We start from the raw sequence: 18,939 nt of genomic DNA, 5'->3' as shown, positions 1-18,939 counted from the left end.
ATTGAAATTAGCACGAGTGGCGTTTATGCTTCTCTTGTTATAATCAGTTTTTTGGATGAGATGTTGGACCTAAAGTATTAACTGTGCTTCTCTCTTAACATGCTTCCAAGTCTTCTGAGTACTTCTAGCGTTTTCTGTTTTTATTTCAATGTCACACTTTTTATTATTACCTTAATGTTCGCCAGTGACAGTCCATGAGCAGACTTGAGATGAACTATGAACCTGATTGTATACTGCCTGGGGAATTGAACACAGCAATGTAGCCCTGCGTTCTCACTATCAGACTGAACATTAAACAGGCAAATGAACTGCACAAATGCAAACAGTACACAAATTAATTGTAAACATTCCCATTTTTAATGTTGGAAAATCAAAGACTAGGAACATCCAAGTAATTCTTGACACGTGATCCTGTACATTGTAATATTGTCTGAAATCACAGAACCCTCTGAGTGATCCACTGTTCCTTGAGGTTCTAGGCTGACTGTCTCACAGCAGCACTACCCAAGATTTAGTTTGAAATTCCCTCAAAAATACCCTGGAATATAGGGCATTTTAAAAAATCTGGGGCTAAATTGGATAACCCCAACAAACAGGCACAGTGATTGTAAAAGGTAATTAACCCATGCCTGTTAATTGACATTAACAGAACTTACCATCTAATGCTCCCTACCTGTTGCAATAAATTCTACCGCTGATTAGCTGTAGCTATGCTACTATAAATTGCTAGCACCACTTATAACCAGTTGCATCACTTAAAGCAAGCCTACATCTCTTAAAGAGCCAGGTGTGCTGTGCCAGCAGCAAGATCTGCCCTGGGAAATGGCCATGCAATATGTGAGAGAGCAGGCTTCCTTAGAGACTTGGTGGAGGTGGGGGAGATACTGTATTCACAGGAGCCCTCCAGATACACATTCAGAAGGGTGTGGGAACAGATGGTTGTAGAGCTCAATGCCAGGACACCTGTGGGCATGATGCAGTGCTACGAGAACTGCTGAGTACTTCCCACACTTTGTTTTTATTTCAGATTTCCAGCATCTGCAGTAGTGTGCTTTTGTGCAGAATATGGTGAAGGCGCAGTGTAAAGATCTGTGACTTCCTGAAGTACACCCTGTCGTCATTTTCAGTGAAGACACATGAGCAGATTTACCTACTTACATTGTTCCAAAGAGTTTTTGGTGTGTCTGTGAAAGCAGTCTATAAAATATTTTTTTCTCCCTGAGTTTAATGTGGTTATTTTGTTTCAAACTGAAGTTGATTTCTTCTTGTAACAAATCTCAACCACAGCTTGAATTGGAAAGGGATTGACACAGAAACACACAATAGGTGTCTGCTCTGGGAGATCTCCCATAAAGCTTATATTCCAAGTCCAGGAACCTGAAGGAGGCCCAGTACCAACTTGGCACAGGACTTTCTGCAAGAGCTGGGATCTCATTCTTTCCAGTACAGTAACGTGGCCGATTCTGTTTGCGTACATGGACCCAACCTTGATGGCTAAAGCCACAGTACAAGCAGCAGATTACTGGGATTGCTCTGGTGAAGCCCAATTGTGTGACACTGGCTCCATTGGGAATGGACCTGCTATCCTTTCTGAGGGAGACGGCACTGACCCTCAGGTGTCTACCCTTCCACCATTATCCCTGCTGCTACTGCTCACCATCCAGTTCAGACCACTGCTGCCTGTCCAAGGTGAGCCAGTCCAAACTCAAGCCTTCGAGATCAACCTCTCAGAATATCTGCCATTTTTATTGGGAAGAATAAGCTGCCCACCGCAGTGACTGAGTCAGGACCGTGTGGGTGCATTAGGAAGCAACGGGACATGCAAGAAAGACAATGACAAATGCAGAATTTGACTTTTGCATACAACATAGCCCGATCTCATTTATAAACCTGGTTTGGAATATTTCTTCTTAATGGCATTTAATTTGCATTTTGTGAGCGAGCAGGTGCTGAGATGATCGGTGGCAGGGGGCAGATGTGTGGGGATTTGGGGTTGCAATTACTGACATTTCATTTGAATTAGTTCTTGACATTGAGGCCAGGAAGCAAGTGATTATCCTCGGTTGCCGCCTCGTTTTTCTTTCCTGTTCTCCCACTCCTGCTTCTCAGCCCTTTGTCACGTAGCTGGTGGCAAGGGCCATCCACTTACGTTAGGAGGTTGTGCAGCATGTAGCGGACCACAACAGGTCTTGATACCCACTGTGCCAAGTACTGTGCATTGCTCTGTCACAGCTCATGCTGTGGCATGAGTTTCACTGTATGATGGTCCCTGTGTGTGCAAGGCTTGCAAATAGGAGTCTTGGGCCACGTGCTCTAGTCATCCAGTAAGCACCTTTTGGGTTACTCAAATGCAGAGCAGATGACAACCTGATAGGTGTCTGGGTACTGGGCATTGAATTGCCTTTGGCTGCATATCAGTTGGATGTTGATAGGTGTGGAACCTCTTGTGGTTCCCATGCTCAGCAGGGTTGACATGTGGTGCCTTTCCTGTGGTGTAATGTGGCACATTACACATCAGGAAAGCCTGTAATCCTGGCTGGTCTCTGGTATTATGGAATGAAATGCAATTGGCTGTCTTTGAATATTAGGTATCAGTGAGCTCCCTTACTCAGCAAACTGTGAAATAACACAAATATCTCCAGCTCCAACCTGGAATGAGCCAGATGCCATGAAATTCATTGTTACAATCACCTTGGCAGCCATTAGCAATATTATCCTTGTCCTGCTTGGAGGTTGCAGCTGTGGCTGTAGAAGGTGACAGATTGCATTGAGGAATTCCTTATTAAAGAACAGCCATCTGACTCATTATTCAACTGTACAATTCAAGTAGATTTGTTTCCTGGACATCCAAGGTGCATTGGGCCTCATGCTGAGAGCCCTTCTCTTGCTCCTCCTGTTTCCGGTTGGCTTGTCCCATTGTCTATGCCACTGGCTCTGGCTCAGCCTCATCCTGTGTTCCAAGGCAGCAGCAATAGAAGCCTTCAAATTAAGACAAAGCTTTTCAGTACTTGCTCTAACCTACAGGGTTTAGCAACTGAAACAACTATTGCAAAACACTTTTGGAATTCCATCAATGGCCAGAAGAAAATCACCCACCAAGCTGTAAGTGGTGCAAATGTTCCTTCAAGTGGTTCCTATGATTCTTTTTTATATTCTGCTGCCTAATGGTGTTCAGTCTTTTGCATAGTCAAGAAAAGGGTTCAACTAGAGAACAAGTCCAAAACAGCCATATTGGTGTCACTTCTGTGCTGTAAGTTAAGATTGCCATTATGATTTATCTGCTACTCTGCAGAGTTCTGGGGGACATCAGCTGTGCACATGTGAGAATTTTGGAATCTGGCACAATATGCAGAAGTGTGTACTCATGCTAGGTGCCATTTTGGTCTAAAACAGCATTACACTCATGGCTTGAGTGAAACTAATCCCTGTACATCTGCTATGGCAAAAACTTGTATTTGTTTCGAACCTGTAATGTAGCAAAATATTCCCTTACCCACATTTCTTTGAACGAACTGTGTGTGGAGGATCAGGGACAGAATCAAAGTGGAGGGTTACTGATGGGGGTGCCAAGTGTCACTACCTGATGAGGAGAGCTATAAAATGGGGACAGATGGTGGAGATGTCAGTGTTTGGAACCACAGGTGTAAGGTAGTGTAGAGAGTTACGAACTAAATCTCGGTCAGATGTACTCTGCCTCCTTTGTTTATCCAATTGAAAGAAAATTTACATCTTGTCACAATGAAGTTTTGGTGAGTTCAGAGAACTTTAATCCCAGGAGCTGGAAAGCAGCTAATAATCCAACCTCCCACACTACTCTTTGTAGGGATATATTTTCCACTTCTGAAGCCTATTATAAAAACTCAGTCAAATAAAAATGTTCAAATTACCAAATGGATCCAAAACATTTAATCAAAAGTACGATTCCTTATGAATTGCAGCAATGTCTGCCTTTTTTGTAATATTTTTCTCAATCTCTTGCCATAACCTCTCTGGAAGTTGCATATTGAAGCATCATTTGACAATGTTTCACACTGAACCACATAAAGAGATATAGGCTACAAGTGACTGAAAACTTGCCCACGATGAAGGTTTAAAGAGTGCCCTAAAGGATGGGAGGGTGGGGGAGAAGTTCAAGGATGTCACTCCTTGGACTGATCCACAGCACCGGTGGATTGATGAAAATCAGCAAAAGGGCATGAGGCCAAAAATGGCAGCAACTTGGAGGAGAACAGAGATGGGCCATGTAGGCATTTGAATGTGAGAGTGGGAATTTGTGGAAAGTGCAAGATGGGAGGCCAGCCCACAGGTTGGTGGTAGTAATGCTGTTGAATATTATGGCCAGGTGTAGTTGGAGATGGTCATTGCTTGGCAGTTGTTTTGTGTTATGTCAACCAGACTGAATGTTGTCCACGACTTGCTGCTTGAAGGTACAGATTGCTTCATTTGCTAAGAAGCTGTAAATGGAAAATAACCTTGTGTAATCAGTAAACATCTCCACTCTGAACTTATGATGAAGGAGATAAAGGTGATTGAGCCAAAAACTCTTTGACCAAGCAGCAAAATCACCCCCTCCAACAGTAAGGAGCAAGTTGAGATATAGGCAAACAGACATCCATATAACAAACTTGGTATACTGAAAGAGGAATATCTGGTACATGAATAAATAGCAGTGATGTGTATCAATCTAATATGTGATTAAACCAAGATCAATCATGATTGAAAAATGTAATGCAGATCAGTTAATTGTTTCAATCAAGATGTCCCAAACAATAAAATCCAAAGGGAAAGTCAACTCCAAGGGTAACACTATTCAGTACTTAATTGCTAGAGGCCTTTCCATGGTTAGGTTGCTTCAGATTGGATCAGTTAGTAACCAAATAACATTCTGATTGAATCAATTTTGCTGCTGCAATTCCTGAACATCCCATTCCAGTAAAAGAATGAACAGAATAGTTGGCTAGAAAGACCCAGAGGTGATAAGATCAGACAATACTTTACAAAAAACAAAACAATCAAACAGGAACCAAGTTCCTGACTGGGGGAGGCACTTTGAACATAATTTCTCTCCTGGACTTCCTCCCTCTATAGAAAGTTTTAAACCTGATACTTGTATTCCAACAAGTACTTCTTCAGTTTGGTTGGTAAAGGAAGTTCATGAATCTTTTTGGTTGCTTTATGGATATTAATACGGCAGAAATGTTGCAAAGTGGGAGTCTCATTATACAATGGTTTGGTCAGCTGCAGCTGGACGTCTCCGTTCTGGGGAGTTAGACATTGGGCATTCTGTATCATCCGACATAAGATTACGTAATATTCCACCAAGTGGACCACACTGTCAAACTGCTGAAGCTTTGGTTTTGCAAGAATCACTGAGTCCAGTCTAAATTTGCCGTCTTGGTATTCAATTCTCAGGTTGGTTGGTCCCAAAACAGTTTTTACAGAAATGGTGAGAAAATAATCACGATGCGAACTGTCCCTCACCAGAAAAGTTCCTTCAGCGGCTTCCTTTAACTTCTCATTTGCTTCATTTGCATTAAGAGCTCCCCAATACCATCCTGCGATAAACAAGACACATAAGAAATAACATGTACAGTGACTTTTGAAAATCCCAAGGTGATACCAGCAAAACTTAGCGGCTCATAAAAATGAATTAAATGCAATTTTACGTAATGTTCATTAGAAAAAAAAATAAGGTTTACAAAATGTTTTCAGCCATTATTAGTAATATCAGGAAGGATGCAAGCCAGATGCGATGTCCTTGGCCATTCTCATGTTATTGTTGATAGAGGTATGACCGCAATGTCAACAGTTCACTTAAGCTCCTTCCCTCACTTCTTATTCTAGAACATCAGTGCCAGTTACTGGTCTCACACAGAAGCTGAAGCAATCATTACCTTTGCTGCCAACTTCCACTGTTAGTTTCACAAGGGTGATATACATAGAACAGCACACCACAGAAACAGGCCCTTTGGCCCACGCTGTCTGCACCAAACATGATGCCAAATTAAACTATTGCCTGTCCCTCCATTCTCTGCATATTCATGTGTTTATCTAAAAGCCTCTTAAATGCCACTATAGTATCTGCTTCCTTCACCACCCCGGCAGCCCGCTCCAGGCACCTACCACTCTCTGTAAAAATATTTGCCCCTCTCACCTTAAATGCATGCCCTCTAGTATTTGACATTTTTACCCTGGGAGAAAGATTCTGACTGTCTACCCCATCTATAAACTTTATTGCATATTATGGCATCAGAGGCCATTCAGCTCACTGTGTCCATGTTCACTCCCAACACTGCAATCCCATCAGTCATAATCCCCCTCTTGTTATTTTCTTTGCTGCCCTGCAATGTGTTCTTTCTGACTTAACCATCCACTCCCCTTTAATTGTTTTGCCATTTCTACATGGACATCACCCAAGGTCAGGCTCAAGCCTGGGTCCCTGGGGTTGTGAGGAAGCAATAGTGTTGGCTGCACCACTGTGCTGCCCTCTGACTCTTGCCTTTCTTTTCTCAACTACTTTCTCTCTACCTCATGGTGTAGGCTAGCAATGAATGTCCGTTACAAGCCCACAGACTCCTGTAGCTAGTTTAACGTCACCTTATCCCATTCTGCTTCCTGTAAGGAATCCATTCCATTCTCCTAGCTTCCCTGGCTTCAATGTCTCCCTTCAGATGACAGCACTTTCCACACTAGTGCTAATGAAAGGTCTTCCTCCCTTGATAACCTTTGCTTCCCCTCCACCATAGTTGACACTGCTCCATCACGTCTGTCCATTTGCCCAATTTCTGCTCTCACTCCCTCTCCTATCGCCCAGAATAAGGTCATCGCCTTACCCTCACCAGCCTTCACATTCAATGGTACTTTATGCAAGCAAATGTGGTTCGTGTTGCTGGGTAAAAAGGTTGTCATGGTTGTGGTCAAAGGGCCTGGTTCTGTGCTGAACACCTCTGATATCGTCTGACTGGGCACGGTCAAAATCTCAGGACTCAACGTCAAATTCAACAATTTCAGATAACCAGCCTTTCCAGTTTGTACTAGAACTGGCCAGTCCTGATGAAAGGTCATCAACCTGTTATTTTAATTCCGTTCTTCTCTCCCCCTAGGTACTGCCAGCATTACAGCCATGCAAGGTCAAACCACAGCCAGTATAGCTCGGAGATATCAGAGCAGTCGAGCAAGCTGTACTCCGTCAATCACTAGGTTTGTTCCCTGGTCGAGTGGGTAATGGTTCCATGGAGCACAAATCTGCTGTGCTCTCTCGGGGAGATTGCTGTAATTCTCCAAGCCTTGCCTGTGCTGTTGCCCACCAGTCAGCCAACCCTGTGTGGGTGCAGTTCACAGCCCAGCCTGCGAGGCTCCCACCACAGAAAGTCCCCAGCCATACTCGTAAGTGTGAGTTCTAATGAGGGATCATTGACCTGAAACATTAACTCTTGTTTCTTCCTCCACAGATGCTGCCCGACCTGCTGAGTGTTTCCAGCATTTTCTGTTCTTATTTCAGATTTCCTGCGGCCGCAGTCTTTAGCTTTGTTTTTGAACATTGCCAACTTTACAAATCGCCTTACTCTTACAGTTTTGTTTGGAGTCTCTGCAATCTGATGTAATAGAAATCCCACCGGGTAAATAACCCACCTCCCCCAGAGGGTGCAGCCTGTCCTTGGCGCCCATGACAGTCCTGCCCCTGCCTTGATTGGCAGCGCGGCATTCAACTAATCCCACCCTTCATTGGGCAGCGCCAGCCAATGGCTGGCGGCGGCGGGAGGTTTTCCAACAGCGGTGTGCTCTCGGCATCGTGCTGTTGCCCTGTGGCGCCGGGGAGGGACAGGAGGCGGAGTTGGGGTAAGGCAGAGGGCTGGCGGTGCGGATACGGGGAAAGAGCTGCGGGTCTGAACGTGGAAGACTCACGTCGCATTAGAAGTTATTCACACAAAACGTTTCCAGTGCACCATTCAAGATGTTGGCATGTTGTTATTGAAGAGTACGATTGGTTTAAAATCTGTTTTGCATTGTGCCCAAAGAGACTGAAGGCAGTGACAGAGACAAACTAGAAATATAGAAATGGGATAAATACAGAAAATGCTGGAAATTCTCAGCATGTCAAGCAGCATCAACCTGAAATATGAACCATTAACTCTTGTTTCTTTCTTCACAAATTCTGTCTGACCTTTTCCAGCATTTTTATTTCTTCCTGAAGATTGCCAGGATTTGCAGTTTATTTACACTTCAATACAGAGTTGGGGTTCTTATTTCTGGATTCACACCTTGACAAGTTATTCATGGACACCTTCCTCAGAGCTGGTGCTCTCTAGATAGGAGGCACGTAAATTGGGCAGGCTATGTTCTTCCTTCCACTTAATTGCTCACTAGCAAGATGATGAGGCAGTGCAGCGTTCAGCACATCACCAGAATTCTCAACACACTCCTTTGCTGATTAGTGCAGGCTCCTCCAAAATGGTCCAGACAGTGGAAGATTGTTTCGGCATGCTAATGGTCTGCCCCATCACATTTTGAATGGCAAAATGGCTTTCATTGTATGCCTGTGCACTAGAGTCATCAGCCAATAATGAGGCTGGGGAAATGATTTGATAATAATTATTATTAAATCATGAATGTCACCAAGATTATTCTTTTCACTGCAGCTTGGAAACAGCACCAAATAATCCTGCACCATTTCTCATCTGCCCAACTGTATGCAGTATTTAGTTAAATTTCACACCCAGTAATACCCCCTAATGGTCAACTGGATGTTGCTATTGGAATTTTAACATTTTATAATCAAAAAGTCCAAAAATCAATCCAGTAAAGAACAGAATATTCTTTGTCTGAAAGTGAGCTACAAATCTCATTTCAGTCATTTGCAGAACTTGCCAATTACTAGTGCTCCAATTTCAGACAATCTACATCACCACCAGAGACACTCAGAAGAGTCCCAGGATTTGGGGGTTAGGGTGGATGGAGATCAGATCTTGGGCCAACAGAAATTTTTGGTAATGCTCTAACTGACTTCATAGGAAGATACAAACAAATAGGACAAATCCTGGTGTATTATAGTATTCCTTGCTTATGGACAAGTGATGTAGGAATAGGAATACACTGCCATAGGAATACACTGTACCTAAATGACCACAATACATTTTGCCCACACTTTTTAATTTATGACATTTTGCTTAACAAAATGTTTTCCAGAAAAGCATCCCTTTCCTAAATTGAGGAATGGCTGCATTGGAATGTCTTATGGTTATATCAGGTGAAATATGGTATTACACTTTTTTTATATTTGTAGACAGATAAAGTGAAGCATTTTACATCATCCTTTTTAGACAGGCGAAATACAGTGTTTATCAACAAGCTTTCATATGTAGGTGGGGTTAGAATTTGAACCCACAAGGACAAGATGGATGTGGGTGTTGAACATAATTGCTTCCATAGTAGCTACTTCTGCACTTAATGCAGGTAAATAAAAACAACCTACTTGCCAGAGTTAAATTATCATTTACTATATTAAATTTGAAGAGATTTCAGCAGGGATCTGAACTTAACATCTCCAGCATGCGTTTGTCAGGGATCAGGAAACTTGCCAATGAACTCGAGGCAAGATTGAACATTTCTTCATAGGGTCATTTAAAGTTCAGAATGGCTGAAATGACTAAAAGCTCAGGCTTCCACAGTTCCCTCTGGGAAACATTTTGCAGATAGTTGTTGCGATTGTGGATTAGTTTCAAACGGTCAACATCAGAAATAGGAGCCACCGTAAATGTTTCCAACTGTGTCAGAGGAGGAAGGCAGTTACCAGTCAGGGTAGTCAAGTTGTGCTTCGCTGAGATCTGGACTTGTACAATAGAGGCGGTAAACAACAATTCTGGAGAAAAGGAGACAGCAGAGAACAGATTAATAAAGAGATTTGTACCATAGCAAGGCTGGAAACAAGTGGGATCTTGGACTGAGCGTCAGCTTCCTGGATTGTTCAAAAGCAGGGGCTTGAAAGGTTCTGGATAATGTAGTAGGTAGTTATTCCCATCTGTAGCCTCCTTCCTATCCCTGCCAGAACTAGCAGCCATATTTTGTTTTCATTTACTCACGAGATGTGGACATTTGTTCCAAGTCATTTCTGAATTGACAAGACAGGTTCCAGAGTCACATATCAGCCAGATCTGGTATGAATGGCAGATTTCCTTCCCTGAAGGATATTGTTTTTACAACCATCAGTAGTTTCATCTTAGTTCCTTATTCCACAATCATTTAAGTTAAAGTCCTCGGTGGTCGTGGTGGGTTTTGAACTCTTGTCTCGGGATCAATGGTCCAGGCCTCTGGACATAATTCCAGCCACTTAACCACAATGCTGCTGTGCTCATCCATTAGCCACTTATATGAAAATTACCACTCCCTTCACTGTCTGTGTTTCTGCATCCTTCCAATGCAATACAAGGACATGCCCAGAGTGCCTTAATTGGCAGATCACAAATAAGCTGTTTCCCAAAATGCCAACTAATGTCACTTCCCCCTCCAACAACAGCAGCCAGATTCAAAAGGCAGTCAGGAAGCATATTCTGATCATGAACATTGCAAAGGAGGAAGAGAAAAATGAGGTGACAAGCAATAGGAGTGGCCACTGCCAAATTAGCTGCCTACCCTGCTGCCTGGGAAACTTGCACTTTGAAAGTGCAGCCAGTAGTGACCCACACTGGAAAAACTAAATAATGAAATCTCTGACCTGCTTGCACCACCACCTCACCGCCATCATCTCAAATTGAATTGGAGAAATAGTTGAAGTGGAGAAAATTACAAGGTTCTAGATGAAGGGGCAGGAGAGTGGGGCTAATTAGATAGCTCTACTTGTGAACAGGCACAATGGAGAGAATGGTTTCCTGTGCTGTGAGATTTTATGTTTTTCTTTCCTTTAATATGATTCAAAGCAACCTACAACTCCAGTTTTGTGTTCCCATGATTGTAACAGAGATGCAGTGTTTGAGTAGGCAATGAACTTCTCCTGAAGGGAGATACAACGATATTACTGAATACTAAAGATAATCTTACAAGCTAGACTTCATATACTTGCCATGCTACCTTGCAATGATGTGTTCATGAAGACATTATTAAGAAAATATTTTGATTAATTTATTGATCTAGGGTACAACACAGATATTAATACCCTCAGTGACAGGTGAGTAGTAGGAAGGAACTGTGGTGGTTAATTCAAACCTCTGCATTTTAAGTAATGCATCATTTAATAAAAATATACTTTATAGAAATCTTCGCATCACCAATAAATAATCTATTTTAAAATACTAGAAAAAGAAAGAAATGAGTGATTATATTCTAGTTGGAATTTCTCACAACTTTTATCTTTCAGTTTAAGGATGAAATAAAATACCTTATCTTTTGTTCTGTTCACTAATGCTCTTTTAAAAATAATACATTGTTTTGATATTAATGTTATTTGGACTGTTCCAATCATCCAGTTCCATTTGATAATGTTTTGAACACACCTCAGATTTGCAGTTGCTGTGATCATTTATCTAATTTCGTTTGCACATAATTAGATGTGTGCAATTCCAATAGATTCGGTATGAGTTTGGAATTATAACTGGACAGCTGGCTCACTGTGCCCAGGAGTCTTGTATTAATATTACACTGATCAACACTGTTATCTGCTGAGGGAATGTGCCTGACAGTTTGATATTTTATTTCAAGGATCCGAAAATGCTGAGAGGGCCCAAACCCAGGGTTCCAGCACATTCAAAGGGAGATGGACAGAAAGGGAACATTTGCCATTTGCACCCATGACTATCCAACACCTTTCCAATTCTCAGAAATGTCAGGGTGTTTGAAGTGGACATATCATTCTGTGTTAGGGTGCAATGTGTCTTCAGAAGAGGAATACAGCATGCTGCCTCTCCACTAACTGTAGTTCATGTTCAACAAACCCAACAAATTTCATTTCAAGCAAAGAACCCCCCCCCCCCCCCCCCATCAAACGGTTGATTGACAATGCTTACATGCTAATTGTTGATATCAGGAAGTAAGATAGAAAGCCATGGAACTTTTATCCATGGAGGGAACAGACCATCTTTTCTGAAGGTTGAATGGTCTAGTTTGTTGCCCCTTGATGGGTGGCCCTACGCTGCACTAAATACCTGTGCAAAACATACAATGGTAAATAACGCTGACCTTAACAGTGGTATAACTGGAAACAGCTCTTAAACAACAGAAGATCCTTCCAGTCCCTGCAGTAGGTGACACTGGGTGAAAGGCAGTTTTGATTTCAGATTTCAATTTGAAATCACATCTTTGTTCATTTTAGACCCAGACTGCACACAGTCCGTTACTTAAGACTTTGACAACACTTAATATATCGTGGTTTTGAAAGGAGTAGAAACACATCTTTTGGCTTACTAGGAACTTCCTTCCCTTGCCCCATTCCTGATCACCTAATTTGCTTCAAGGCCCTCCACCATTGACCAAAATTCTTAAGGCCCCAACAAGTTGTGTAAGATGCCTGAAGTTTGCGTTTTTAACTCTGTTGATGAGCAAGCACGAACTTGCAATTGTTTCTAGATTGACACTGACACACAGAATGGTCAAACAAGAGCACGTTACACTGCTCTCCCACAATAGTTATTAACACTTTGAGCATGTGCACATTGGTTATGTTTAAGTTCCTGACAAATTTGAATCTCCCCACTCTGGCCTACCAACATCGTGCATTGGTTTAGATCACTAAAGAAGCTAGCCTCTGTTGGGTGTTCCCTAATATCACACACTTGTCATGATAAACACAAAGCAAGTAATTTTGAGCTTAATAAAACAAAGACCAGGAGAGTTAAGTTGCCTGTTGTACTATGACACAACTGAAAATTACCCCTTCAATAACAGGTGGTGTCACAGGACGTCCACTAGTCCATACTAGTGTACAACACCATCTCCCATTTGATGTAATCATCATCCATGATGATTACAACGAAAGTATTAATGATCAAACAAAATTGCTCCAATCTTAATTTGATAGCAGGATTGGTTAAATAAATGACTATTGGTCTTTGTGCAGGACTCCAATGAACACAGTGATTCTCACACAAATCCACACCCCCACCAGCCCTGTTACATTTACCCCTTTCAGCTAATTGTTTTTCCCTCAAATACTTATTTATTTTCCCCAACACAGTGCTTTTTGTCTCAACCACTTCATGCGATAGCAAATTCCTAATTCTAAACGGTCTCTGGTCAAGACTTTCTCTTGAATTTTCAAGAGACAATCTTATATTTGTGCCCTTAAGTTTTAAACTAGCCCAACAGGTGGAAACGTTTCTGCATTTGCCGTATTAAATCCATCCAAAATTTAAACAGCATCAGGTTAAGAAATAGTCTCTATTTTGATAGGTGTAACAGCTCAGTTCTGACATTGTCATTGTTAATCATTTTTGCATCTTCTCCTCAGGCCCTATATTCCTTTATACTGTTTGTTTTCAAGGAAAGAGCCCCGTAAAGATTAGCTCCACATCTGTGAGTATTTTAGTAAAAAGGCTTTTCCCCCTTTAATTGTTTCTTTTCCTCTCTATAAATGGCTTTCATTAATTTTAAAAAGCTTTCTATAACAAGCTTGCTGCCTTGGTAAAGGGGAAAAAGTATTCATCCTGTCCATTTTGGTTCTTCACAGCCGTACCAGTGTTTTATCTTTTCTCTGATGTTGTAGAGGTCACATTTTTTTTCTTAGATTTGCTTACAAGTGCAGAACATTTTCAAAGCATCAGCTTCTAAGATTCTGATATCTTTCATGACAGACAACAGAAATTGTTTCAATTTGCCATACCGCTCAATTGGAGTTGCAAATGAGATGGGAGTATCTTTGATCTCCTTGTGCCAGTTGTATATCATTGCTTCTTGTTATGGGCTCTGTTGTTAATACTCTTGTTTCTAAGTAAGAAGGTTCTGCATTGAAGTTCAACTGCAGAGTCTTAAGCCCAAAATCTAAGCTGTAGTCCCTGCCCGGATGAAGTGCTGCCTTTCCTAATTCTGTGAGATGTTAAACTATGGCTTTGCTCCCTCTCGTAAGTGACTGTAAGAAAGCATTCTGTAGCATTATTTCCAAGATAGTCAGGAGAACTGTACACCATACTTGTCCCTCAACCAACAAATAAAAAACAGATTATCTGGCCATGATCACATTGCCGTTTGTGAGACCTTGCTCCTCAATGAATTGTGAAATTTTGTAGCTGGAAGTGCGGTCACTGTTATAATGCAGGAAGAAGGTACTTTTGGAAATCTGAAATCTGGAGGTTATGAACACTAACATTAACACCACTCTCGTTCTTTTGTTCCTTCATCATCCTTTGGTCAAAATGCTTGGATACCCTACTTATCATTGTAGAAGCAACCAGATTCTTCCAAGCCAAAACATCTGCCAAATAAATTAAGTCTGCAGCCTGATTTCCTCTAAAGCAAATGGCCATGCTAACCAATTGACTTATAATTTCCACCCCAAGTGAACTAACGTAATCTCCTGGGTGAAGCAAAATAAAAAGCAAACAGAAAAAGCCAGGGAATAAAAACTGAAGAAATCCCTCCCTAGACTCTCTCATTGCAAAGCAAACCAGTCCTGGACATTACTGGGGCCAAATGTTTTTCTAGAAAGCCACTTAATTTCTGTGTTGCATTTGAAAGATTTTTGGTATAAAGTCATCAGCATGCAAAAGTTTCTTGTAATTACAATCCGAATGCCCACCATTGCAGAGACAGCAACAGAAGCGCCATACAAACACCAGCAGTCAATGTGTCACAATAATGGACAACTTGGTGACAGGTATACCTTGGCTAGTGGGCAGCCTAGGGGTCTGGAGCATGGTTGTAATGCTGGACTACCAAGGGATCAGTCCCTTTAAAGGGTCAAGTTCTCAGTGACATCCAAATAATTGTAGTTGTTTACGTGACCCAACTTCATGACAGGCATTTTAGAATCCAGATTAATGATTAGCTTGTTTTCCTCTGTTAGGATTGCTTTACATCAGTAACAGAACGTGATAATTTGAGATGTAACGTGTGTAATTTAACAAATAAATCAAAAGACCTTTTGGATGGAGAGAAGGGAAGATAGGTGAAATATCAGGGCTTCACCAGCAAAGTTCCCAGTAATTTCTCCCATAATTACAAGATGTATGGGTTTACCTTTATTTCAACATACTTCATTTCAGTCCACAATGGTTCGACAGAAATCATTAACCAGCCACACGTGAAGCTTTGACACATGCCACTTTAGCCGCATGCAGTAATTTTAGTTTTAAAGAATCCTGCACACAATACAAGTAGTTTGCGCACATTAATTTTAAGCAAACTTCCATTTTAACGTGGCCAAGGAAGTAAATGTACTCAAAATCATTTATAAACACTCACATCTTTCTTTCGCACATCACCAACAATTACACAAAACTAATGAGGTGGAATTGCTGGGAATCACCGCTAAATGGAAGGTGTCTGGAATCCCGTGTGAACACATGTCCACAACCTCTTGGGCCCGCTACACAGGGGGTTTTCCGATGTTACACTGCTGGTGGAGTACAGTGGCGGAACGCAAACCTACTACAATTCCCCCGATCCGTGTTGGGACACCAGTTTGTTCTAAATCCCACAACCAGCCTGTTGCATCCATGGAGATTCCATCCCACTTGGAGAAAAGGCTGTGAGGGAGACCGGTAAGTATTAACTAAATTACTTATTTAATTACTTGAGTTGAGTGAAGTGTTTTAAACGGACAATTTTAAGGATTTAAATTTTACTTGATCCATTAATTGTTGAATCTTTCCAAATGCCAGGGACATTTAGAAGGATTAGAAGGCGCAAGGTCCGCAGCCATGAATGGCCTCGCCTTTTTGGATCGAGACGTCTCCAGGCGACCAGCCGATATTGGTGAATCTGGGAAAAGCGAGAGTTGTAGGAGAACGAGCAGTTTGCAGCCGACAGCGAGGTCTGGCAATGTGCTAATGGCAACACTGCGAACACTTGTATAACGATCGCTGCCCGATGATGTTGTCTCTTACTAATCAGAGCTGAGCCTACACCTTCCCTACATTTTAATTGAAGAAATTGTGGCTCACTTATTACTGAATAACGGAGAAGCGGTGCAAGGACACCGAGCCAGTGGAGAGCTTGTCGGAAGAGCTAGAACCGTACTGGAGAAGTTGGTGTTCTCTCTTCCAATATATATCACCAAGGTGCCACATACAAGCGAGAACTGCAAGGGTCGCAAGAGAGATCTTCGGTCAAGTGCGGGAGCAGAAGCCAATTGCAGTAACTCCTTCTGGATAGGGAGGAATTGAAGTCGGGACGGACAGTCCCACCCGGCCGGACAACAAAGTTTAGTGCGTCAAAGGCTGCAGGCAGATCTAAGAGGTGTGAGAACGGTCTACTTGCCTTTTCAGTAGCCTGGCTCTGCAAACAGTCCTTTGGTAATGTAGTGCCCACCGGCATGTTTCACTCTCCACATGGCATGTCAAAACGGAGAGGACTCCACTGTGGAACCAGGTGGCCGGCACAAAAACCCAAATATCCCTGGATCAGGATTTTTTTTCCCCCCATGGAAGAAATATACTTTCAAGGAAATAGTTGAAATAAATTTACTTAAATCAGAAAGGTGAGCGCATGGTAAAATCTCGGTAATAAGGTATCTTTTATAGCTTATTACTTGAGTTTTTTTTGCTAGTTTGAAGTTATTCTGAGCTTGGGGGAAATTATATTTTATACTGACGCCAACCTTTAGCCCGTAAAACAAAACATCTACTTGGCCAGTACAAGGATCTGAAAGCACAACTCGGACCTGCACGGCCTTCCCAAGCGGCCCCCCCTGCACTCCACTCCCTTTCTTCCCTCTGCGCATATCTTTCTCTCTAAGTATCCACACCATCCTTTTTGTTTTGGAGGTGGGAAAATCTGATATCACCTACTTCTGAAGATCATTTTAAATATGACATTTTCACAGCCACACGCGAACTAGCGGTCAACCCGCCCTTAAGTTTCTGTTTTAGTTTTGAAGATGAACTTTTTCAAATGTCAATTCTCATTCATCATAACATTTCCTATCCAAGTCTGTGGCATCTCAGTCATTTTAAAAACACTAAACCCCGGAGGCCGTCGCCATTAAGCCGTCTCGGTAACTTCAATGTAATAAACAATACACGAAACGATTTCCCCCCCCCCCCCCCAAAAAAATAGATCAACAGAAAGTGAAAACTTTGTTCGGTAAAATGTGAGATGTGAAGAGACATCTTCAAACACGGTCACGATGCAACATCATTCCCGCGCAAGTTTCAGCGAATTTCACGAATATCATACGTTTTAGCGGATTGTACAGATCCCTAGTTTGTCCGCGAAAATAAAGAGATTTCTGTAAACAGTTGTTCAATGAACTCCGCCAAAGGTCCAAGCGTGAGATAGAGTATTGAATTGCTACAGAATGTGTCCAACAGACCAGAAGAATTAAAAATCCAAATTTATTTGGTTTTAAGGGGACTTTGCATTAAGTGCCTGGAGGTGGCTTTAGTGTGGGGAGGACCAGTCACACGTACATTGCAATGGGAGCGAAGGCGCACTGGATACCTGTCCTCTGAAGATCCGCCATGGCTGCCGAAATGCGGTCCTGTTCGCTTTCCGACGCCCTCGCCTCTATCTGGGGACCCCGGCCAGTCCGCATTGAATTCACATCGTCCGATGCTTCTTGGCAAGTCATTGGGGTGGAAACTCCAGCGAAGCGATTGTCCAAGTAATGGGAAAGGGCTTCAAAGAAATGCGAAGTCCCACTCTTGCTTGCATTACCAAAATCTTCCCTCTGGGAGAAGGAACTTTTCTGCTACACAAGATAATATCGACTCGCTCGCTTTCTTGGATTACCTGGAAGAAACGAGAGAGAGAGAGAGAGAGTCTGAGAGCAATTCTCCAGTCTGTGATCACCTGCGGGACATCCGCGGTAGTCGGAAATGTCGATGTTCATTACAGGGGGACATTTCAACCAGAAGGCGTGGGCAGCGTCCGCCCAAAGTGCCGCAGCCCCTCCGCTTCCAGTCGGTTTCATGCAATTGGGAAAACAAACCTCCGCGTGTGAGGAATCGCCAGTCAACCCATGATAGAAACAGCGGGAATTTACCAGGAGATGCGCGGTGAGTGTGAGACCGAGTGTGCCCATGGCTGGTTCAGCGAGTGGCTGCAAATCCTTCAAACACTTTCCGTTTACTTTCTTCGCCACATTCGGACGGACAACACTCGCCTGCCGGTGCAATCACTCACACTTGTCAACAAGTGAGTGTGTAAAACAACTGAGCCGAGCAGAGCCAAGGAAACCACGGGGCAACTGTTCTGTCGCACGGCTATCAGAGGGGTCGCTTTCAGGGAACGGTCGCTGCTTTAAAATCTTTCTCTGCCACCGGACAGTTGACCCCGGACCCTGGGCCAGCGCCGTACAATTCAAAGGAAATGCCATTCACTGGGGATTGGCAACAACAACGTGACGGCTTCACCCCACCCACCCAACCGTAGGGAACAGGCCGGAGGGGAGGGATTGGGAGGAAGAGAGCGGTGGCAGGATTGGGTGATGGGAGGGAGGGAGAGTTGGCCGAGAGAGAGAGAGAGGGAGAGAGAGAGAGAGCGCGGAGCAACGTGACCTGTGAGGGATGGGAGGTTGTGAGAGAGCGGGGAGGGGTGAAGGACACAAAGTCTCCGCGCTTCTGTTGAGACTAGTTGTAACAAGTTATTACATGGGAGGAGGAAGAGGATTCTCCCCTCAGCGGCTCCTCTCCCCCCCTCTCCCAACACACAGGCCGCTTTCCAGGAACTTTCCAAGAATTGAGTCACATGGCCTGGCGTATATCCAGAGTTAAAGCCAAGGTGAGGCGCCTCCACCTGCCCCGGCACCGCGCTCCCCTCCCTCTCGGCTCACCCCGGGGCTTCTGCTCCTCCGGC

At 43.0% G+C, this 18,939-nt stretch overlaps 1 protein-coding gene and 1 long non-coding RNA gene across 3 annotated transcripts in view; one reads left to right on the top strand and one right to left on the bottom strand.

The window, feature by feature from the left end:
- LOC127580438 (uncharacterized) overlaps positions 1-2,404 on the top strand; it is a 35,873-nt gene extending 33,469 nt beyond the window's left edge. The window contains exon 3 of the long non-coding RNA XR_007957822.1: positions 1,028-2,404. This is a non-coding gene — a long non-coding RNA (uncharacterized LOC127580438). The remainder of the gene's footprint in view (positions 1-1,027) is intronic.
- Positions 2,405-3,876: 1,472 nt separating this feature from the next.
- Positions 3,877-18,635, bottom strand: socs2 (suppressor of cytokine signaling 2). 2 transcript variants are annotated; one of them, XM_052033912.1, is made up of 2 exons: positions 17,584-18,635; positions 3,877-5,555 (listed from the first exon to the last, which is right to left on the bottom strand). In XM_052033912.1, the coding sequence occupies exons 1-2, from the start codon at positions 17,711-17,713 to the stop codon at positions 5,095-5,097; spliced, it is 591 nt and encodes a 196-aa protein (XP_051889872.1). In that variant the 5' UTR covers positions 17,714-18,635; the 3' UTR covers positions 3,877-5,094. The 2 variants fall into 2 exon arrangements, 1 of the variants encoding a protein (XP_051889872.1); XR_007957821.1 differs by having other exon boundaries at positions 5,432-5,555; positions 17,553-17,722.
- Between the last annotated feature and the right edge of the window lie 304 nt (positions 18,636-18,939).

Source organism: Pristis pectinata, chromosome 19, assembly GCF_009764475.1.
Source record: "Pristis pectinata isolate sPriPec2 chromosome 19, sPriPec2.1.pri, whole genome shotgun sequence".
Classification (NCBI taxonomy): domain Eukaryota; kingdom Metazoa; phylum Chordata; class Chondrichthyes; order Rhinopristiformes; family Pristidae; genus Pristis; species Pristis pectinata.
Note: the sequence above shows the minus strand (reverse complement) of the source record. Positions and strands in the feature narration are given on the sequence as shown.